Raw genomic sequence first — 20,454 nt, forward strand, 5'->3', positions numbered from 1 at the left:
GTTTCCCTGCTTATTTTCTCCTGGATTTTTCACCCTTTGTCATCATCTTCTAGTAACGTTAAAACTTATCTTGTTCTATATTTGTCTTGGCTTTTAGATGATAATTTAACTAAACCATGGAGGGGACTATAAAGATTTGGTAAAAGCCATGGCTTTAGAAGTTTTCTAACTATATCCGAATCTTCAAATTTTAGTATAATGACAAATTTGCATATCAAAATGTTAGCATGGGATGCTAGCATTTGAATTTAATTGCTGTCCGATTTATAAACCTAAATCTAGGCTTCCCCCCTCATTTTATCCTCAGTTTTTCACCCTTCTCATCTTCTTATATTAAGGTTAAAACCTATCTTTTATTTTTTGCCTGAGACTTTTCAATGATCATGTAACTAAACCATGAAGAGGCATATGCAACAAAAACTATAAAGATTTGGTAAATAGACATAAAAACCCATGTCTTCAAAAGTTTTATAACTATATCCCAATCTTCAAACTTTAGTATAATGATACAGATGCTAGCATTGAAATTTCAATTCCTAAATCACTATCGAGGCTGTGTAAAGAGACATCTAAATCCCCAATGACAAACTTCTAAGGAACGCTTCTTAAGATATTGCAAGTGTATGAAATATTATCTCTTAATTTCTCTCAATATTGTAAAATGCTTCATCCCATGTCAACATATTTACTATTGGTTCATCTTTTTTTCTTGTTCAACATAGCATGAACATACTATTTTTGCTAGCTCCAAACTCAACCTTGCAAAATAACTCCAGACCATAGCAAATCCAGAACTATTTGAGTATACATTGAAATAGAGGATAGTGTATTTTATCAGCTCAAGAAAGTTTTGTTTCTTTTTGAAAACTTTGATAGAGAGGAGAGAGAGCTTACATGGTGTGCTTGTCCGATCATTATTCACTAAACAACCAAGCTTATATGGTGTGCTTGTCCTATCATTATTCACAAAACAACCAGCCTTTACAAGACATTATAAACCATCATTTCAAGGACATAGAACAAAAGAAAAGCCTATAGAAAAAGAAAGAATGGACCTTGATTGGTCTTGGGTAGAGTAAATTATGGAGCTATAGACCACAAGATCTGCATTTTTGCTGTTGCAGGAGTTTAGAAACAGGATGCATCCTGGCTGAGAGAGAGAGGAGTGAGTGCGTGTGTGTGTGTGTGTGTTTGGAGAGAGAGAGAGAGAGAGAGAGAGGAGAGAGAGCACATACAAAGAGAAACGACCAATAGCAATCCTTTACCCCTTTTACTTCACAAATGGATTTTTGTTCAATTGGTTGAACAACAAAATCAATTATTGCTGGCAGGTGGCACTGCCCTGATGGAGCTGGCTCTAACTACAATACTACTATTTTCTATCCGGCCTCTACAGGCAATGGATTTCACTCATTAGAATCAGGACCTCATCATGCCTAAGTTTTGGGAGTAAACAACAAAAAAAATTGGCACAAAAAACAATTTGAAGTTCAGATTGGACATGCAAATGCAAGCAAAAGAGATAGTCATGTTTTCCATCTCCATGTCTCCATCATTGAAGAGGGAGGCCAGCCAACTCCTAAATCTGTGGCCATGAGATGTGATGTATCAATCCTAAATCCTATAAGATCTCCATTGATTTACAAAAAAAAAAGAAAAAAAAGAAAAAAATTGTGGGGCATGTGAGAGCAGAGGCATCGGTCTAAACAAGGGGCTATTTCTTTCTCACAGATGAGGGTTGGAGGAGGGGAGCAAGGGAATTGGAACCAAAATCTAGAGCTCATAAACAACATCATTACTGGATGGCGGTACAAGCTGGTATGGGTCCATACTGGACCAGACTGACACGAACCGACACAAAGAAGAAGGGAACCGGAGAGGAGGAAAAGAGAGAGGGAAAGAAAAAAGGAGGAAGGGGAAGCTGCTGGAGGGCCTCCAACTGGCTGCTGGATGGCGCAATCGAGGCCTGCAGCATTGTCGGTGTGAAACAAGGGCGATTGCCCCTGTTTTACGGGATTCTTTTAAAAAATCTCGACTACAATGAAACCGATAATGGGTTTGGCGGCTTCACTCAAGTGAAGTTGGCACACCCATTACCGGCTTCACTATGTTTAAATTTTTTTTAAAAAAATAAATAGTGAAGCCGACAATGGATTTGCCGGCTTCACTATTCATCATCATTATTAAAAAAATGCTATGAATGAACAGGGACGATCGCCCCTGTTCCACGGCCGCAACTCCGCCAGCGCATTTTCTGTCGCCTGATGGCCACGACAGCCACTCGGCGCCCTCCAGCAGCCTCTCCACCGACTGCGCCTCCCTCCACTCCCCCTCTCTTTCTCTTTCTTTCTCAATTAAATATCTTATCTAACGATACCGAGCTGCGAAGGCCTCCGCGGGCCTCCAGCGGCCTCAACAGGCCACCACCGACCTCCAACGGTGTCATCTCCTCCTTCCCTCTCCTCTCTCTCTCTCCCTCTCTTTTCCACTCTTTCTCTCTCCCTCCTCCCGATTTGTCCGGCCAAACCATCCCGATTTGCCATCGTTACAGCTTGGAACACTCTAAACCATCCGGTTTGGGATGGTTCGGCGAACCTTGCTGGGTTATCATACCATGTTAACTAACCAATGGACCCAAAAGCTAAGTTTCTAGGTAACGGGTCAACCATGTATATCAAGCTTGACAGAACTTACAAAAGGGAGAGGAGAGAAGATGCAAGAGGAGATTGGCATCTAAAGGTAAGAGGCCATACTCACTTTTTCTATATTATCTCCTCCCAACCCCCATTTAACAATGGACCAGGTCAAGTAGCCATCCAGCTTAGGTGGTTGCCAAAGTCTGTAAGCTGACTGAGTTCTGTGGAATTGGGGGTCATGATCAGACCTAACCTCACCATAGTCAAGTGACAGTTGAATGGATTCACTAGGTTGCCCCCAATAGGACTACAATTACAACTCATGGATCCTTACACAAATTAACCTAAGACAACCTCTTATAGATACATAGCTAAAAAAGAATACCATTTTCTTTTCTTCATTGTCAGTTAAACAAGTTATAGTTCTCTCTATGGATAGCAATTTCCTCCATTTAGTTAATTTTTACAAAGATCAAAAAGGTCATGGTAAATGGAACCCAATGTCTATTCTTTTAACGTGCTCCACAATGAAATCTTTAAGTGGTAATGTTATAGCTCAGATTGTGATGACTTATGAGAAAGATAATTTTCCATTCTAGTCTATGCAAAATTGCAAACCATAACCTATTCATCGATATGCCTTCTATTATAGTTTCTTCTATTTCATTCTCTTTTTCTTCCCTCCCAACAATGGTGTAGCAAATACAGGACAGTGAGAAGTCATATTGTCTTCCTCTCAAAGTTAAAACCCTGCACAATAGAGGAAAAGCAATGAACAAATTTCTAAAAGAATTCGCACTAAATTATTGCTTTCAGCATGCAAAACTCTCAATAAAATACAGAATTCAACGATCAGTCATCAATAAAGGAACTCCAAAAATAAATTCTAAAGGTATTTAACATTGAGACCTAGAGATTTTCTAATTGACAATAATTACAGGTTTGACCCAAGTCTAGATCTGACAAAATCAATGAATATCTTTACTAGTAGACCTAGGAATAAGAGATAACAAAAATACCAAGACTAATAAAAAAAATAGTTGATTTGCAGAGAAAAATAATTTATAGAAAATAATTAAATTCCTCAATTTCATCTCATTTCAATGATTTCATCTCATTCAGAAAATATATATTTATGCATTTATTGAAAAAAATTTTAATGACACTTATAAAGGATTATCGAAACTTCTTAACTTATTCAAGCCTATTTGAGATGGTAGATTCTCCAAAAAACAATGACTTTTCTCTGACTAATAGCCTTTTGTTAGATAAAAGTTGATCAATATACTCTACTACAGCTATTGCAAATCTGAATGAACCATTTTTCCATTTTAAGCCACTGTATTTCACTTAACTGGAAGAAAACATACCAAATCACCCATTACTGAGTACTTGCAAACAAAAAAGACATAAAACTTGCATTAATACAAGAGCTACTGCTATAGTAATTAATAAGGAAACAAACTCAATAACAGAAGAGAACAAAGTCTGAGTTCACTTACCAAGAGTTAAAGACATCAATGCTCTTTTTGAACCACCAGACATATCAATTGCATCGAATATTGCCATAGAATCATCAACTGTGTCACCACTCCTTAGCAGTACAGAAGCAGATTCCCCCTCTGCTTCTTGTGGTCTCCGAACACGCAATTCCACTGAAAATTCACTTTTGTTGTGTATTCTCAATAAAGGAGAAACGACAAGCAATAGCCCTTCCTGCAAATGATTTTTTTTTTTATTCTATGAAGTATTATATATTCAATAAATTTCCAATATGGCCAAAGCTACATATGGTTCATACCTCAGTTGTTTTGAGCACCTCAGCAACAATAAATGGCCCAGGGAAATTTCTTGAATCTGCTGAAGGTAGCAGAGAACAATAACAAGAGACAGAAACAAGATATAGCAGAGAATTTTCATTGCATGAATTATACAGTTCTCATAGCCAAATTACATGGTCACGTGATGGCAGATGAACATAGCTTGTTAAGAAAAGTAAACTAAAATTACATGGTCACATGATGGCAGATGGACAGAGCTTGTTAAGAAAAGTCAACTAATTTGAATGAAAAGAAGAAAATACTGCTAAGGAAGCAAAATGATACCCATATCTGAGGTATAGGTAACTAAAATATGCGAAGAGATTCCTATTTGTTCTCAGGGAACGGGTGTTTTCAGTTGGGGAAAATGCTGACTTGGTTTAAATTGGACAAGGCATGGTACTGGTTTCGTGCCTGTTCAATACTAACAAAAGAGCACAGAAAGCAAATAAACTTGGAAGCAATGCATGAAAAACATCTTACAGCACCAACTAACGAAGGAAATCTATATATTTTCTCATCCTATAACTTCCAAGCACTAAAAAAATGTCATTTCAGATCCCAGCAACAGTTAATCTCACCCTTCTACTGAAAACAATTCTCTCTTTAATATCTACTCTTGACTAATAATCTACAAGGACTTCTTTGTAAATAATTCAACCTCCAACACTACTAACCATGCAATAACTCCACTAGTATCACCCAAGATTCTTTACCCAGGATTTCCTTGCTGAGTAGATAAACAAATATCATTAAGGCCTATAAGATGAATCCCAGATTGACCCTAGTCATTTACCCCTATTTGATGAAAAATTATCTTGGAGAACTATGAAGATTTGCAATTAGGGTATTAAAATTGAGAAACAGTAGACTAGCAGGTTCTAAAAGACTGATTTCACCAGAACAATTCCACTCCAAAAAGATCACTTACTATCTCCCACCAATCCTTAATCTAATTTTTCCAAGGGGCAAGCTTGCATAGCAATTAGCAAGTAGAGGTTTTTCTTTATTGCAGGATAGAAGTTTGGTCTGTCTCTTCCATCATCTTTTTCAAATCACTCTTATAAATTGGCTTCCAAACCCATTACATGCTCGGAAAAGATCTTTTTCTTCAAAAGAGAAAATTTAGGGTCTATGTATGAGTGAGAACATAAGACTTTGCTAGCCGAAAACATGAAATTTAAAACCATATCTCTTTTCTTTTCTTTTTGAGGAAACTGCAGGAAATCAACACACTTCAATTAAGCCGAAAAACAAACAAGAACAAAGACAATATCATCCATAATTTCCCCATCAAAATCCAGTAGCATAACAATGAAATTTTTAAGAAAGAACATCAGAATGCAACAATTACCTTTAAGGGATACAACACGGGTTCTCCATGCAAAGATAGAAGAAGCTGCAAGTGAAATATGAATCGGATAGGTTGAAAAAACCCCTTGTTCGGTGAGAGATACTGACACTGAGTATTTACTTTCAGAAGGCTGATCAGCTAAAGACGCATGCCTGAAGTACATGGCAAAAAATATGGCTAAAATTACATAGGCAGTATAGGAGTAGACGAGCTGCAACCAAGACGAACTAAAAACTCAGATTAGATCCTGAGAGAAAAAAAGAATAGCAAAACTAGGGTGCTCAAAATTTACATCACCAAGAGTTTTCTTGTCCATATGCAAACAAGACACATGAAATCCATGATCAAATGCAAATCAAAAGCAAAGAGACTTGCTCTCTAATCCTGAAATGCCAGGAACTGAAATGCAGTTTCTTAAAGGTAAGTTATCTTCATTATAAATATACAATCAAAATTGATAGGCTAACCGTCCTAGCATAATAGAAAATTAAGAAGTCATACATATGCAAGTAGAGTAATAAGAAGTATAGCAGTATTGTCAATGGCTGTGGAACTGATTCTTGCAATCACAGTAGCAGTGGCAGTACTAATAAGAATGCTGGAGCATGTGGTGGCAATCATTGTAGAGAAAAAAATAGTAGTGGTAGTGTTGATGGTCTTCACAACAACCATGGCAATGTTGTGGCAGTATTTATAACAAGAGACAGAGGTGAGAGGTTGACAGATGATACAATAATGGCTAATAATCAATGGTAATACGAATTGCACCCATGAGAAGTATAGCAGTATTCTCAAGGGCTGTGGAACTGTTTCTAGCAATCATGGTAGCAGTGGCAGCACTAATAAGAATGCTGAAGCATGTAGTGGCAATTATTGTGGAGAAAAAAATAGTAGTGGTAGTGTTGATGGTCTTCACAACAACCATTGCAATGTTATGGCAGTATCTATAACAAGAGACGGAGGTGACAGGTTGACAGAAGCTAATCATAATGGCTAAGAATCAATTGAAATACAAAATGTACCCATAAAATGGTGTTTGCAATGCCAACTATGATACTGGTTGCAGTGGCAGTAATGCCAGTGATACAGCAATAGCAACAATAATGGTCGAAAAGGAAGCCATAACAGCGGTGGCAATCACCACATTAGGTAATTAGGTCTTAATCGTCACAGCAACAGTAATAGCTACAAGGTCGGCCTAGCGAACTTTGGAACTTGGATCAATTCATAACTAACTTTTCCTTAATAATAGCTACAAGGTTGGCTTTGTGAAGCTTGTATTGTAGCTACTCTTAATTTACTTTTCCTCCATTAGTTCTATTACTCCCTGACCAAATTTCAGAAGAATTTTTTAAGAAGAATCATCTTCTCCTTTTTTTTTCACTTCCTTATGTTTTATTCTTGCAATCAATAACAGAGATTTGGTTTCTTTCTTAACTTTTTTCTCTCCTTGCTCTTAACAACAAAAACAGGCTTAAAAAACTTCCATAAGATATTAGTAGGGCCATCAATATGTTGTAAATTAGAATGTAAAATAATTTAGCAGGTGCGGGTTGAAAAATAATACAAAAATAATACAGTATAGATGAGGAGAGTGCATCTGTTTTAATGCTTAAAAGGAAAGAGTTGATGACTAAACAAGAAGGAGCTTAAGATTTGTTGGAATAAAGGAGGGAATTATAATTGGCTGATAATCATCATATGGGCTCGAATTTTGGTTAAAAGGTCTGGAAAGATGAGGTGTGCTTGAAAAAACTAGATCAAAGCCTAAGAAAACTTATCAAAAAGTTGGCAACCAAGAGCCCCTAAGGGACACATAAAGAAGCAGTATCATACAATGCTATGACCCAGCCAAGAACATGCAACTTGTGAGTCATGGTTATGGTTTTTCCGGAACTTATTCATAAGTTCAGCCATGATAAATGTGGCAAAGTATATCACCATTACAGCATCAGTGCTTTCGCATACACAAGGATAATGGTTTTGTACAAGGCCCCAAAAATACAAAAAACTTCCCACTTGATTACTGCTATAACAAGTTTATTTGCCCTTCTGCTTTTATTCTATATCACTGTCACATTGATGAGACACAATATATTTCCATATATCAAATTTCGATAACTTAAACTTGTTTCATCTTCCAATGTAGGCATGCACAAGCTCACAATCTAACTTCAATAATAAGTTAATAACAGTAAGTTCCATTCTCAACCTCCAATTGGATAGCATTGTCGGCAGGTCGCCCATAGTGACATTTGAGTGCACAAAACTGTTCACTTATTACTCTAAAAAGTAAGCACTATTCCAGGCACAAATTTGAATGAAAATATCACAAGACTAACTGTGCCATGTGTTTGTTACTATCAATAAAATCATGTAGAAAGTAGCAATATGTAGATAACAAATCAATCAAACTAATGATGTCACTCCATAAGAATAAATTTTTTCAAAGTCCTTATCCATGTTCAGCAAATGAATCACATTTCACATATGCACAGTGCTTCAAAACTCTCTAACAAATTCCTACAATTGTTCTAGACCACCATTAAACCATGCTTTAATCAGTATTTGTGATAAAACAATTTGCAGATCAGTCTACTATGAAGTACACAAATCATTCCAACACATACAAGAATTCAACTACTAGCACATAAATACCTCAAGAAAATGGAAGCTGATTGCTTTCCAGCAATTATTACATCTTGATTATCAGCAAAATGACAAAGAAGGCTCAATCCAGAATGATTTTGCAGCTGCAGCAAATAAAATGATTGTCTTGAAGCATCCCAAGATCATTTGCAATATGCAATCAAATTAAATTATCACCAGTGCTAAGAATAATTAACATCAGCTATATGCAAATAAAGTTTGTTTCCAGATTCTTTAATACATTTATTCATTCAATAATATGAAATGTCTAGGAAATTTAGTATTTACTAAACAATTCACTTTATTGCATGTTGCATATTGGTGTTTTAAAATGCATCCTGAAAACCATTTCAGGCCTAAGTGGGTGCACCTGCCTCATCCAGGGATTGGATATTTAGGCAGCCCCTATATGCAGCTCAACTATCTAGCAAGTGCTCATGCAACCTGCCTACACCCCCTAAACTAGGTCGACCATCAATTAGCCTGCTGCGGCGAAGTTGCCAACGAGTTTTATGCAAATCAATAGCATGTTGGGTCATGAAGCATGCCTAAGCCTAGGAAACCCAGGTGGGTTGGGTTTGCACAATCACTTTGGACATAACTATATTAGACTATATTAAGTGGGTCTTATAAGTAGGTTTCAGTGCACCTTCTCTCTCAGTGGTACTGTAACTTCTTGGCTTACCTAGAATTCGAGTCACAAATTTTACTAGCTTTTGATTAAATGTTTATTTCCAACTTTTGTATTGATTCTTTTCTCTTTGCTGTAGTTGCTTGTGGCATTGACTTGAATTGCTCAGCAAGTTTGCAATAATGATTGGACAATGTCATTGCATAAAATATAGAGAAAATGATTGATTTACAAGTAACATGTCTGTTACAGCAAAATAGGTCCTGACATATGTGTGTGTGTGTATAATTTCCAATATTTATCTTTTTTCTTTTTAAAATTATTTACACTTTTCTAGTAATTTATACATATTACCAATAGGAACATCCTTCCTTTGAACTTTTTTTAGCACAAACAGCCTAGGCAGGGATCTTCAGCACAAATCCTACTGATGGAGATTTTCATACTTCCAAGTTGTACATTTGCTGTTGGAAGAACATCCAAGCCTATGGATGGTTTGCACAACTTAAGATCAAGTTACGAAGGCATATTTAAAGCCTAGTTCAGTTTTAGTTAATGTTTGGCGTCAAGAAATTTTTATTAGAGTTTACTTGCAATAGAGCACATGCAATGCATGTTTGATGGAAAAGAGAAAAAAGAGCAGGTGATAGTCTCCAATCTATCTAGGACTCGAATCAAAGGGTTTAATTGGGAGTCAAATTAGAAAAAAATAGAGTTCAAACCAAGGTTCGCCGTACCGGGCCGAACCGCCTGGTACGGGGCGTACCAAACCGGATCGGCAGCTAGCCGATCCGGTTCGGCCATTTTTTCAAAAACCACCTCCAAACCGCACCAAACCGGCGGTTCGGCACGATTCGGCTCCATATCGCCCAAAATCGAGTGGTATGGACCGGTACGGTTCGGTTCGGCGTTGAATCGAACCGTACCGACATCCATCACGTGAAAGTGAGGGGGGGAGTGGGGTGGGCCTAGGCTGTCTTTTAGTGATAGCCCAGGTGGGTTGTCTTCTCTGAGAGACTCGAGAGCTCTCAGAAACTCCCGAGCTCATCTGAGACTCAACGAAACATCGAAAAAATAAGAAAAAGAGAAAAAAATTCGTCAAATTAAGCACTGGTTCGAGGAGACGCTGATTTTTGATCGGAAGTAAGATAATATATTATTCTTTTAGTAAATATTTTATTTTTTATATTTTTATTGTTAAAAAAAGGATAAGAATGAAGAAGTATGAAAATAAGAAGAAATCATGCCAAAATTTTGTGATTTTGGTATGATTTGATCATATGTGATAGATCTTTGAAAGATCTACATGATAACACTAAAATCATTGATTTTTATTAATTATATATTTTTTAAATATATATATATTTATTCATAAAAAATTATTAAAAAATTTAAAAAAATAAAAAATCAGAGTTTCAAAATCATGTTTAGAATGATTTAAACTACTTAAATCTAACCTCGAATTTTTTTTTGAATTTTTTAAATTAAAAAATATTTTTATAATTATTTAAATAATAAAAAAATATTATCAAATAAAAATATTAAAAATAGTGTTATATTTTAGTTAATTCAAAAATATTATTTGAAGCATATAACATATTTTTTTTGAATTTATAAGTTTTAAAATTATTATTGAATTTTTTTGAATTTATATATAATATTTTTTAATAATTATTAAACTACCATGTTTTGTTATACTTGCAGATATTTATAAGAAAAAAAATTCAGAGCATGACATTCGTTGACTTTAATTAATTATATATTTTTTAATATATATTTATGTATAAAAAATTATTAAAAAAATAAATTAAAAAAATAAAAAATCAAAGTTTCAGAATCATGTTTAAAATGATTCAAGCAATCAAGCTACTTAAATCTAACATCAGATTTTTTTTTAATTTTTGAAATTAAAAAATATTTTTTAATTATTTAAATAATAAAAAATATTATCAAATAAAAATATGTAAAATTAATATTATATTATATTAATTCAAAAATATTATTTGAAGCATATAACATATATTTTTTTGAATTTATGAGTTTTTAATTTATATATAATATTTTTTAATAATTATTAAACTTCATGTTTTGTTATACTTACAGAAATGAGTAAGAAAAATATTCAGAGCATGACATTGATTGGGATCATGGCGAAATACTCTCATCTCGACATCATTGGAGATACAAATAGTGCAACACGAAGTTCAAGGAGGAAGAGTGACTAGGTTGAAACAGCACCTGACTGGTGGTTATCCTGATGTGTCCATGTGTCGAAATGTCTGCAGGAGATCCGACAGTTGATGAAAAAATACTTTGCTGATTCGAAACAGCGAAAGAAAGGGCAAAGCAGAAAAAGACGGAAGTGGACCATCGAGCTGCAGAGACACCTTATCACTCTAGAGAGTCAGAGGAGGCTTTCGCTCCAGATGATGAGGAGGCACAGATTGAAGTTGCCATTCAGGCGAGCTTGGCTGATCAGTACCGGCAGGAGAGATGGCCAATATAGAGAGAGATTTGGACCATCATGCTACGAATCGGGGTCTGATCAGCGATCGGAGGGGAGAATTCGAGTTCAGAAGGACTACCTCAATCAGAAGCCTGGTGGTAGAGGAAGCAGATACAGCATGTCATCTTTTTTGGGAGCTTTTGGCAGTAGAAGAGGTCCCTAGAGATATTCCAACAGGAGCCACCATCCATGATTTGGATCCACATGCTTTTTCCAGCAAAATTCAAAGCAGTAGAAGATTGATACTATGATGAAAAAGGATAAGAAGAAGGAAATGTTGCGAGCTATTGGATTATGGTTTCATTTCAGCCATATTCCAGCAAATGCAGCAGACAATCCTTACTATCAATCTGCATTTCAGCCACACAAGTTGCCGGCCAGGATGTAGATCCATCAGGACCTAAGGATATCTATGTCAGCTTCTTGACAATAATAAGGAGATCTGCAGAGATAGATTGCTTCTTACAAGAATAAATGGCCTATATACGGACTGACAGTGATGTGTGATGGTTGGACCGGTCCTACTAGACAGAGTATCATTAATTTTTTGACATACTGTGATGGAAAAATATTTTTTCACAAATCAATTGATGCTTCAGATAAGATGCATGATGCCACATATATCCTTGGTCTGATGGAGGAGGTGATTGATTCAGTGGGTAAGCAATATGTCATGCAAATCATCACAGATAATGGATCACAATATAAGGCTGTCGGAGAGTTGCTGATGGAGCAGCAATCGCAGATATACTGGACCTCATGTGCTGCACATTGCATTGATCTTATATTGATGGATATTGAAAAGATTCGTAGAGTGCAGCAGATAATAGAGATTGTCTAACTATTACTAGATTCATCTACAATCACACATGGATTCTTTCATTGATGCGGACATATACTGGGCGAGAGATTTTAAGACCGAATATCACACGATTTGCTACCAACTACATAGCACTTGATAGTCTTCTTTAGAAGAAAGCAGCCTTACGTCGATGTTTGTCAGTGTCAAGTGGCAGGAGATTAGATATGCGAGGGCCGGCACTGATAGAAGTCATGTGGAGAACTTGATGACGAGTCAGTCATTCTGGCAGCGGGCTGAGAAGGTAGTGAAGGCTATTAAGCCATTATATGATGTGCTTTGTGCCATGGATAGTGAAAGATACCTCCAGATGGACTTTTATATTACATGATGGAGAGGGTAAAGAAACAGATCAGTGAGAATGATCCGAAGCATGCTCAAAAATTCATTAACATCATTGAGCGCCGTTGGGACTATCAGATGGATAGAGATTTACATCTAGCCGGCAAGTATGGATTCAACAATATTTTAAAATATTTTTTTTATGCATGTAAAAGTATACTTAATCAATTATGAAATTTATCTACAGCTTATTATTTGAATCCGAGATTCCGATATACCATTCCTGAAATAGATATGGATAACGAACTTTTTGCTGCTCTTCGTAATGTGATATATAAAATGATGCCCATCCAAAAATTGCATCGTTGTGTCTGCAAAAGATATGCTAGTTTAAAACAGATGTGATTATTCAACTGAATTCGATCTATACTCAATGATATATTTATAAATATAATAAATATATTTTTTACAGATGAAATAGTTTAGAGAGGGATCAGACAGCTTTGGAATCCCATCAGCTGTCGTAAGCAAAAAGCAGATGAATCTAGATAAATTACATATCAATAATGAGCAACATAGATTGATATATAATTTTGCTTAATAATATCATAAAATTTGATATGTAATTTTACTTTTGCAGTTGAATAGTGGATTCATTTTAAAATATCCACAGAATATTTGAGAGGTGTGGCTGTCCATATTCTTTTCCAGACGGTCTCTGCTAGTGGCTGTGAGCGCAATTGATCGACTTTCATCCTTATCCACGGCAAACAGAGAAATCGTCTGACACAAAAATGCCTCAATGATCTTGTATATGTTTACTATAATCTGAGGTTGAGACTAAAATGCATTCAGAAGGAAGTATAACTGAAGTACACTGATCCAACATTAGATGATTATACTGACGAGGACGATGATCCGATCATCAGATGGCTTGCAGGTCAGCAACAGGAGCCAGAGCTTGATGAGCCGGGATCCCCTCCATGACCAACCAATGTGGTAGCTAGGAGATCAGGGTGGATCCAGAGCAATGGACAGAAAGAAATATTCCACATAAGGTTCCAACTGATCAGCCACAATCTGAGGGACACAGAAGACTCATTCATCACATGACTCGATGTCCGATACATCCTCACAGAGGTTCGAGCGACAGATGTTTAGATGAGATCGGCAGTTAACAAGAAGACATCCATCCTTTCAATCACAGAAAACTCAGTCACAGAAGGACACAAGGAGGGGAAAAGAAAAGACAATTGCACGTGCACCACTCTTGAGAGTACAGGAGCTATCTGGCTCAAATTTGGAGACTAGGAGAGTGATGATGATACTGATAGTAGTAGTCATGGATCTGATGATCAGGAAGGAACTGAAGGATAAGAGACTACTGCTTATGAGACACAGCCGCAGGGTGATATTCAATTCATCGGTGAGTCCCAGTTTACATATGCCACACAAGATAGGACCATGGTGGATGAGTCGGTAGAGACCGTGGGGAGCCATTTCATATAGACGACGGGCTCTTAAAGTCGTCCAGCACATGATGCAGCTGCAAACGATCTTGCATGTGTAGGTCCATGGATGTATCTGAATCATCCTCGCATTATGGATCCTATTATCCGCAGCCACCTTATGATCCATATAGATATGGTGCATCCGAGGCATCATCTTCTAGTGGTTACTATCCTATACAGTCTGAAGCATCTTACGGATCAGATTTTACTACCGGCATATTCGGATGGGCTCCTCACAGCCACACTATCATCCCGAGGATACTTCTCAGAATCAAAGTTTAAGTGAGAGATCTAAGATGTCTTACAATCCAGAGAGGATGCCTTATGGGATGAATATTCAGGAGTACAGTGCATCTTGGTTAGAGGTTGGACTGATGTCCCTCAGATTATACCAATGATCCAAATATCTACGAGTTTCACAGACACTCGATGAAATATTAAATGCAGAGCAGATCTTGAGGTTAGTATATCATTTTTTGTGATTTGTACTTTAAAAGTTTAGATATATTTTAATGCACATTTATAATTTTATTTTAATTTTAGGATGATATAGTTGTAATATAATGTAAATAAATATATATTTGAAATTTTGGATCAAGAGTCTCTGTATCGCTACCGAACTCAAAAATTAAAATCAAATATGTCAATAATATGCAATATAATGTAATTTTGGGATTGTATTTATGAATTAATAACTTGAACACCCAAAAAAAAAATGAAACAAAAAAAAAATTGTACCGATACCGAACCGGTATGCCAAAGCATATCGTGTGGTACGGTATGGTACCAATACCGTATCGTACCGGTCCGCCACCGGTATGGGGTCCGATACCGGTACAGCGGACCTTGATCCAAACTATTTGGGAGTTTTATGCAGGGGCCTGATTTGATTTGAAAGGAGAAAATGTAAATTAAAGTTAGTGGGGCAATGAACAATTTTTTTTAATATAAATCAGAAAAAGGTTCTTCGTACAAAAAACAGATGGAATCAAGAGAAATATTCTCTAATTTCAAGACTATCATTTTTATTTATAGTATGGTCTGCATAGATTTTGCACAATATTGATATCTGACTTTAGAGAATTGGTTGCTTATTTTGTGTTTCTCCAACGGTTTTCTAGAATCCATCAAATTGCACCGCCAACACCACCTCCACCACAAGGATAAAAAATAAATAAAAATAAAAAAATGTTTGGCTACAAGACTTCAATAAGAGACTTCTTCTCTTTTTATTTCAGAGTTCAGAGTGAACCATGAGATGGCCGCAAGACCATAAAAAAAGTGATTCTTTCATCATGTCTGAGATAGTTCCTCTCTAATCAAGGTTGTCAGGTGACAAGGCAGCTCCTAATATGGACCCTAACTGCCTAGCACTGCCACCTAGGTGCCTAGGCAGTCCATCTTTTAAAAGGGCAAATAATATATCAAAGGCCAACAATAACACTATCAAACTCGTTTTTCTTTCAAATCATACATATAAAAAATCAAATTCACCATTACAGCATAATAGGAGTTACAATTAATCAAAACAATGGCAAGATTGCATCATGTGTTAATCAGCCAATCAAATGTGGGTGTAACAAGTCATAACAAAAATACATTATTAAAAGTTAAATCCGAAAAGATGAAAATTTGACAAGTCTTACCAAGAATGAAACCAAAAGCTTATAGCTCATAATTGAATCCCATATTTACATTCAGAAAGAGGAAGCAGAGGAGGAAAAAATCTTCCAAATGATAAGGAATAAGAAAAAAGAGGAAATAGAGATCTGACAAAAATATGAATGAAAAGGAATAGAAAAGAGGAAGAAGATGAGAAAAAAAACTTCCAAATGAGAAGGAAAGGGAGTAACATGAGAAGTGAAGAGGAAAAGGAAATTACTAAGTGTGAAAAAATTAAAACAAAATCTTCTAGGGAGACTAACAACTATTGTCACAGCCTCCTAGAAGGATGCTGAACTTGATCAGGAAATCTAGTCTATCATGCATATGCAAATGGGTAGATGAACCAGTAGAGGGCTGCTTAGTTAATCTAACATTGATAAATGAGGAATGCATTGGGTTAGGAGAGATGGAGGAAGCAATGATCCAAATTAAAAAAATTATAAATTATAGTAGTCTCACTTCTATTTTAACTAAAAGAGTATATTTTAGTTGCAACAGTGAAAATAAAATAAAGAAAGGAAGTACAAACAAAAATATGGAGTGTATCTTTTAATGTAAGAGCACCTAGTTGGTCACTGCCTAGCGATCTAGCCTCTCTAAGTGTCTAGGCAGACACTAGGTGCCTAGGCAGCACTTTTGACAACACTACCTCTAATTCTCTATATTTCTCTCTTTTGCTTTTTGACATCCACTACCTTTTTTCCTTTTCCTTTTTGCACTTTTGCCCTTCTATCAAGACTCAACTGACCTTTCTGCAGCCTCAAAACTTCATGACAAGTAGCCTTGTTCCATCCCATCCCAACTCTAGCTTAAAACCAGTCAATTCCAAAACCACTCACAAGTCTAACCAGTTTGATCTGTTATCACAAAAGAACTTATCTTCTGTCACAGGATAAGACAAAGTCCAGGTGGTCCAATTTGAAGCCCTGACAATGAAAATGCCTAAGTATTCCCTGTTTCTACTGAACTTGAGAACGTACATGGGCCCTTCCTCGTAGCTAGTCCAGTTTCTCCCTGATGGGGCCTCTTTTCTCCTTTCCCTCATGGTACCACTTTGCTATCGGTCATCCAGGACTATTTAGCCCAGCAAGGTGGTCTTTGCTGATTTACTTGCATTGGTGACAACAGATCTAACCAGCTCCCTTATCCCAAGCAGCTTCCTCTGCCTATTAAGCATTCTTGTAAGCCCTTTGCATTTATACATCCTCTCTCACTGAAAGATCCACATGGCATGAATTCAGAGAGCTCGTATTGGGGTATGTTTCTGTGATCATATTGTCCAGCATTACGTAAAAAAGGCACTTGAGTAGCCAGCTACTTGCTATTATTGTAGAATGTATATTTGTATGTGTATATGACATGGAGGATGTGTATGTGCCATACATAGGATTTATATATTTTTCATCCCATGGAATTAAAATTATCATCTACAGGCTACAGCAATAGGGATCTTAGGAAGATCAATAACCTTGCAGCAATTTGTAAATATCATCGAGCTCCTCACAGCAAAAGGACCAGCTATATTTAATTTCCCAAGCAAATAAAGAAGTACATCTAATGAGAGCTCAGTAAGAGATATATCAACCTGCAAAAATGTCATGAAAAATTGTTTACATTGACCTTGATAGCATTAACACATTTAACTTGAAACTAAATGAAAGGCAAATCAATAATATAAACCTCTCACCTGCTTCACCCCAAAATAGAAATAAACAGGCACTTTTTGATACTTGTTAACTAAAATCTGATGTGAGAATCTAGAACGGAAGAACAGAGATGAATCAACAGGAGAAATAATTTCCCTCCTGCGTATTTTAAAATAGTTATAAGCATAGGAACGAAGGTCTAGTTTGTGCTGCAAAATTTGAAACAGGAAAACAAATAGATCATGAAAATAGAAGACATGCTAATGCCAAATATGACTGCTAACCAGAGGTTATTTTGTGCATCAAAGTGGTTAACAGCAATCTTGAATGAGCTTATGATTCTGAATTTGGATGGTAATATCTGTCCAGTGACATGAATATCATTGATGCTGCCTTGATAGAGTGGAAGCTTGTCATTTGCATCTGAAACTTGATGAACGATGGTAAAGACAACCTTATCAATGCTTATAATTACAGATGGGAGATTTGCATCAAATTTTGATCTCTCTCCATCCATACAAGATGACTCTCCTTGAACATTCGTTCCAGTAGTGTCACCAGAGCTGGGATTAGAGACATGCAACCTCCCAAGATCATTTGCTAGAGAAAATTTATTGAACACCTTTGCCTTGAATGGATTCCCCGGCTTCTTAACAAACTCTGGAAGCCCATCGACAAAAGCAACAGCACAGTCATTCTTCTGGTTAACAAGATAGAAAGCATTTCCAGAAGCTATTTTGCAAGATCTCATGTAATCATCATCATCCTCATAACTCTCAGGTTCATATGGGATGGTTTGCCAAAGGGAACACCTTTTACCATTGCTGCTAGATATTTCAACAAAGCCTGATCCTGGACTGTAGTTCAGGCACAACGGTTTACCTTCTTCGTTCTCGGCATACAATGATTCCAAGGAAATCCACAATGCTCTTGCTCTCCAAGTCTTATGGAACCTCACCTAAACACAAGCCAATTGAGAAATGTTTCAATTATAGTACTAAGATTTGCAAAAAAAACAGAATCTACTTTTCAGATTTCGAGCATAAAACTATGAGAAGTCCACCGGTAACAACTATTCTTATCACTAAAACAATTGTAGCATCATTTGCCCTACTGTGACTTCCAACTATGGACAAATAGCAGTCAGAAAGAAAGCACAAAACTCCAAATGATAAAAGTTCACATGATCAATCCAAGGTTCGCCGTCTCAGTACCGACCCCATACAGATACCATCCAATTACAATGTTGGTATGTAGTTTGGTATGGTACGAGATCGCATACTGAGTGTTAGTATGGTACAAAACACCGTATTGGTATGAGATCGGTACAATATGATACAGGATGTACCAAGCGGTTCGGTCTAGTATGGCATTTTATGGTAACTCCCTTCCTGTTTAAAATACTAGTGGCACCCAACATCTAATAAATATTCTAGAAGAAAAGTCAATTGGTGAAGAACACATTTCAATATCCCAACAAGTTACTTTTCTTTGTTGAATAGGATAAGGCCTGTAGGCATTTGTGATTGATTGCTTAAAATCTTTACAGCATAGTATTACACCAAGAAGCTGATCAAAACTATATCATATACTTTGCCATAACTTCTCTCTTGCTGCATTTGCCAACAACTTAACTGGTTCCTTACACACCTAGTATGGTGAACTTTATGGTCTTGAAGCTGTCCCTTAGTAGTGTGATATTGAATCGTAAAGGCTTTGAATTATCTGGTGGTTTCACTTATGGTTGAAGTATTTTGTTCAGGTTCAAGGCATGACCTACATTAAATATTCGACTACATCTTAGTGGAGATTCAAACAAGGAAAGCAAATCTTCTATTGGGAACTTTCAAGTCAGTGGTCTGAGGTGTCACCACATAGGATGAAGCAAAATATTTAGTTGCTCCAAATCTCCGTGCAATCAAGAAAGGTCCGATTCCCTCAACTATCAAAATACTTTGAAGTTTGAAACATATGTACATGTAATCAAGGTTCACCGTGCCGGAACCGGATCCCCTACCGATCAATTGGCAATACAATTTGGTATGCCCCCACACTGTTCCATACTAGGCCCAAACCGATGTGGCAAAGAAAGTGGGGGGAGAAGGAGAACCGAAGAGAGGAAGAGAGAGAGGAGGGAGGGAGGGAGAGGAAGACAGTGGAGATGCCGGCAATGCCCATTGAAGGGCTGCGGAGGCTCTCAAATGATCGGAGGAGTGGGGAACTCCACACGGACCGAACCGAGAGAGGAAAGAAGAAAGAGGAAAGATAGAAAGGGGGGGAGGGGAAGGAGAGGGAGACAGGTGGAGACGCTGGCAATATCAGCCAGAGGACGGGAGGCCCTCAAATGACCTAAGGAGTGGGAACTCCGAACGAACCGAACAAAGGGTGCAAATGGGTCAGATCGGATCGGATCATGAGTGACCTCGATGCGATCCGGTTCCTTGATCGGTCCTAATGTTGGATCCAGACCCAATCCAATAAAAAAGATCGGATCAGATCGGGTTGGGTCCATGGTAAAAAATTTTACCCCATTGGATCATTTGGGTCAGCTCAGGTCTGGTCCATATATAACCCATTCCCAACTCAAAAAATTTCGATCCGGTTCGGGTCAGGTTCAAGTTGAGCTCGATTCGTATGATAGGCCAACATATAAGAAGTTTTGATAAAAGAAAATAAATATTACTTTGCCTTGGCTATTAATTTACAAGCAATCCACAATTTTTAACTATTAAAGCTCAATCATTTTTTAAGAAAACTTTAGCACAAAATTTCACAAATGAACGGATACCATCAAATGCTATAAGACTTTGATAAATTGCTATCAAGAACTAACTAAAATATAGCTAAAATTCAAAAAGAAAACATGAATACATAAACCAATTTGAAGATCATATT

At 36.8% G+C, this 20,454-nt stretch overlaps 1 protein-coding gene across 1 annotated transcript in view; it reads right to left on the bottom strand.

Moving 5' to 3' along the window:
* Positions 1–20,454, bottom strand: part of LOC105034577 (uncharacterized) — a 60,155-nt gene that overhangs the window by 23,301 nt on the left and 16,400 nt on the right. The window contains 7 exon segments of the mRNA XM_010909790.4: positions 4,139–4,352; positions 4,438–4,493; positions 5,811–5,962; positions 8,469–8,563; positions 17,382–17,498; positions 17,601–17,718; positions 17,844–18,517. Coding sequence (XP_010908092.3) covers positions 4,139–4,352; positions 4,438–4,493; positions 5,811–5,962; positions 8,469–8,563; positions 17,382–17,498; positions 17,601–17,718; positions 17,844–18,517 — 1,426 coding nt within the window.

The sequence above is a fragment of the Elaeis guineensis genome, chromosome 2 (assembly GCF_000442705.2).
Source record: "Elaeis guineensis isolate ETL-2024a chromosome 2, EG11, whole genome shotgun sequence".
Taxonomy (NCBI): Eukaryota; Viridiplantae; Streptophyta; class Magnoliopsida; order Arecales; family Arecaceae; genus Elaeis; species Elaeis guineensis.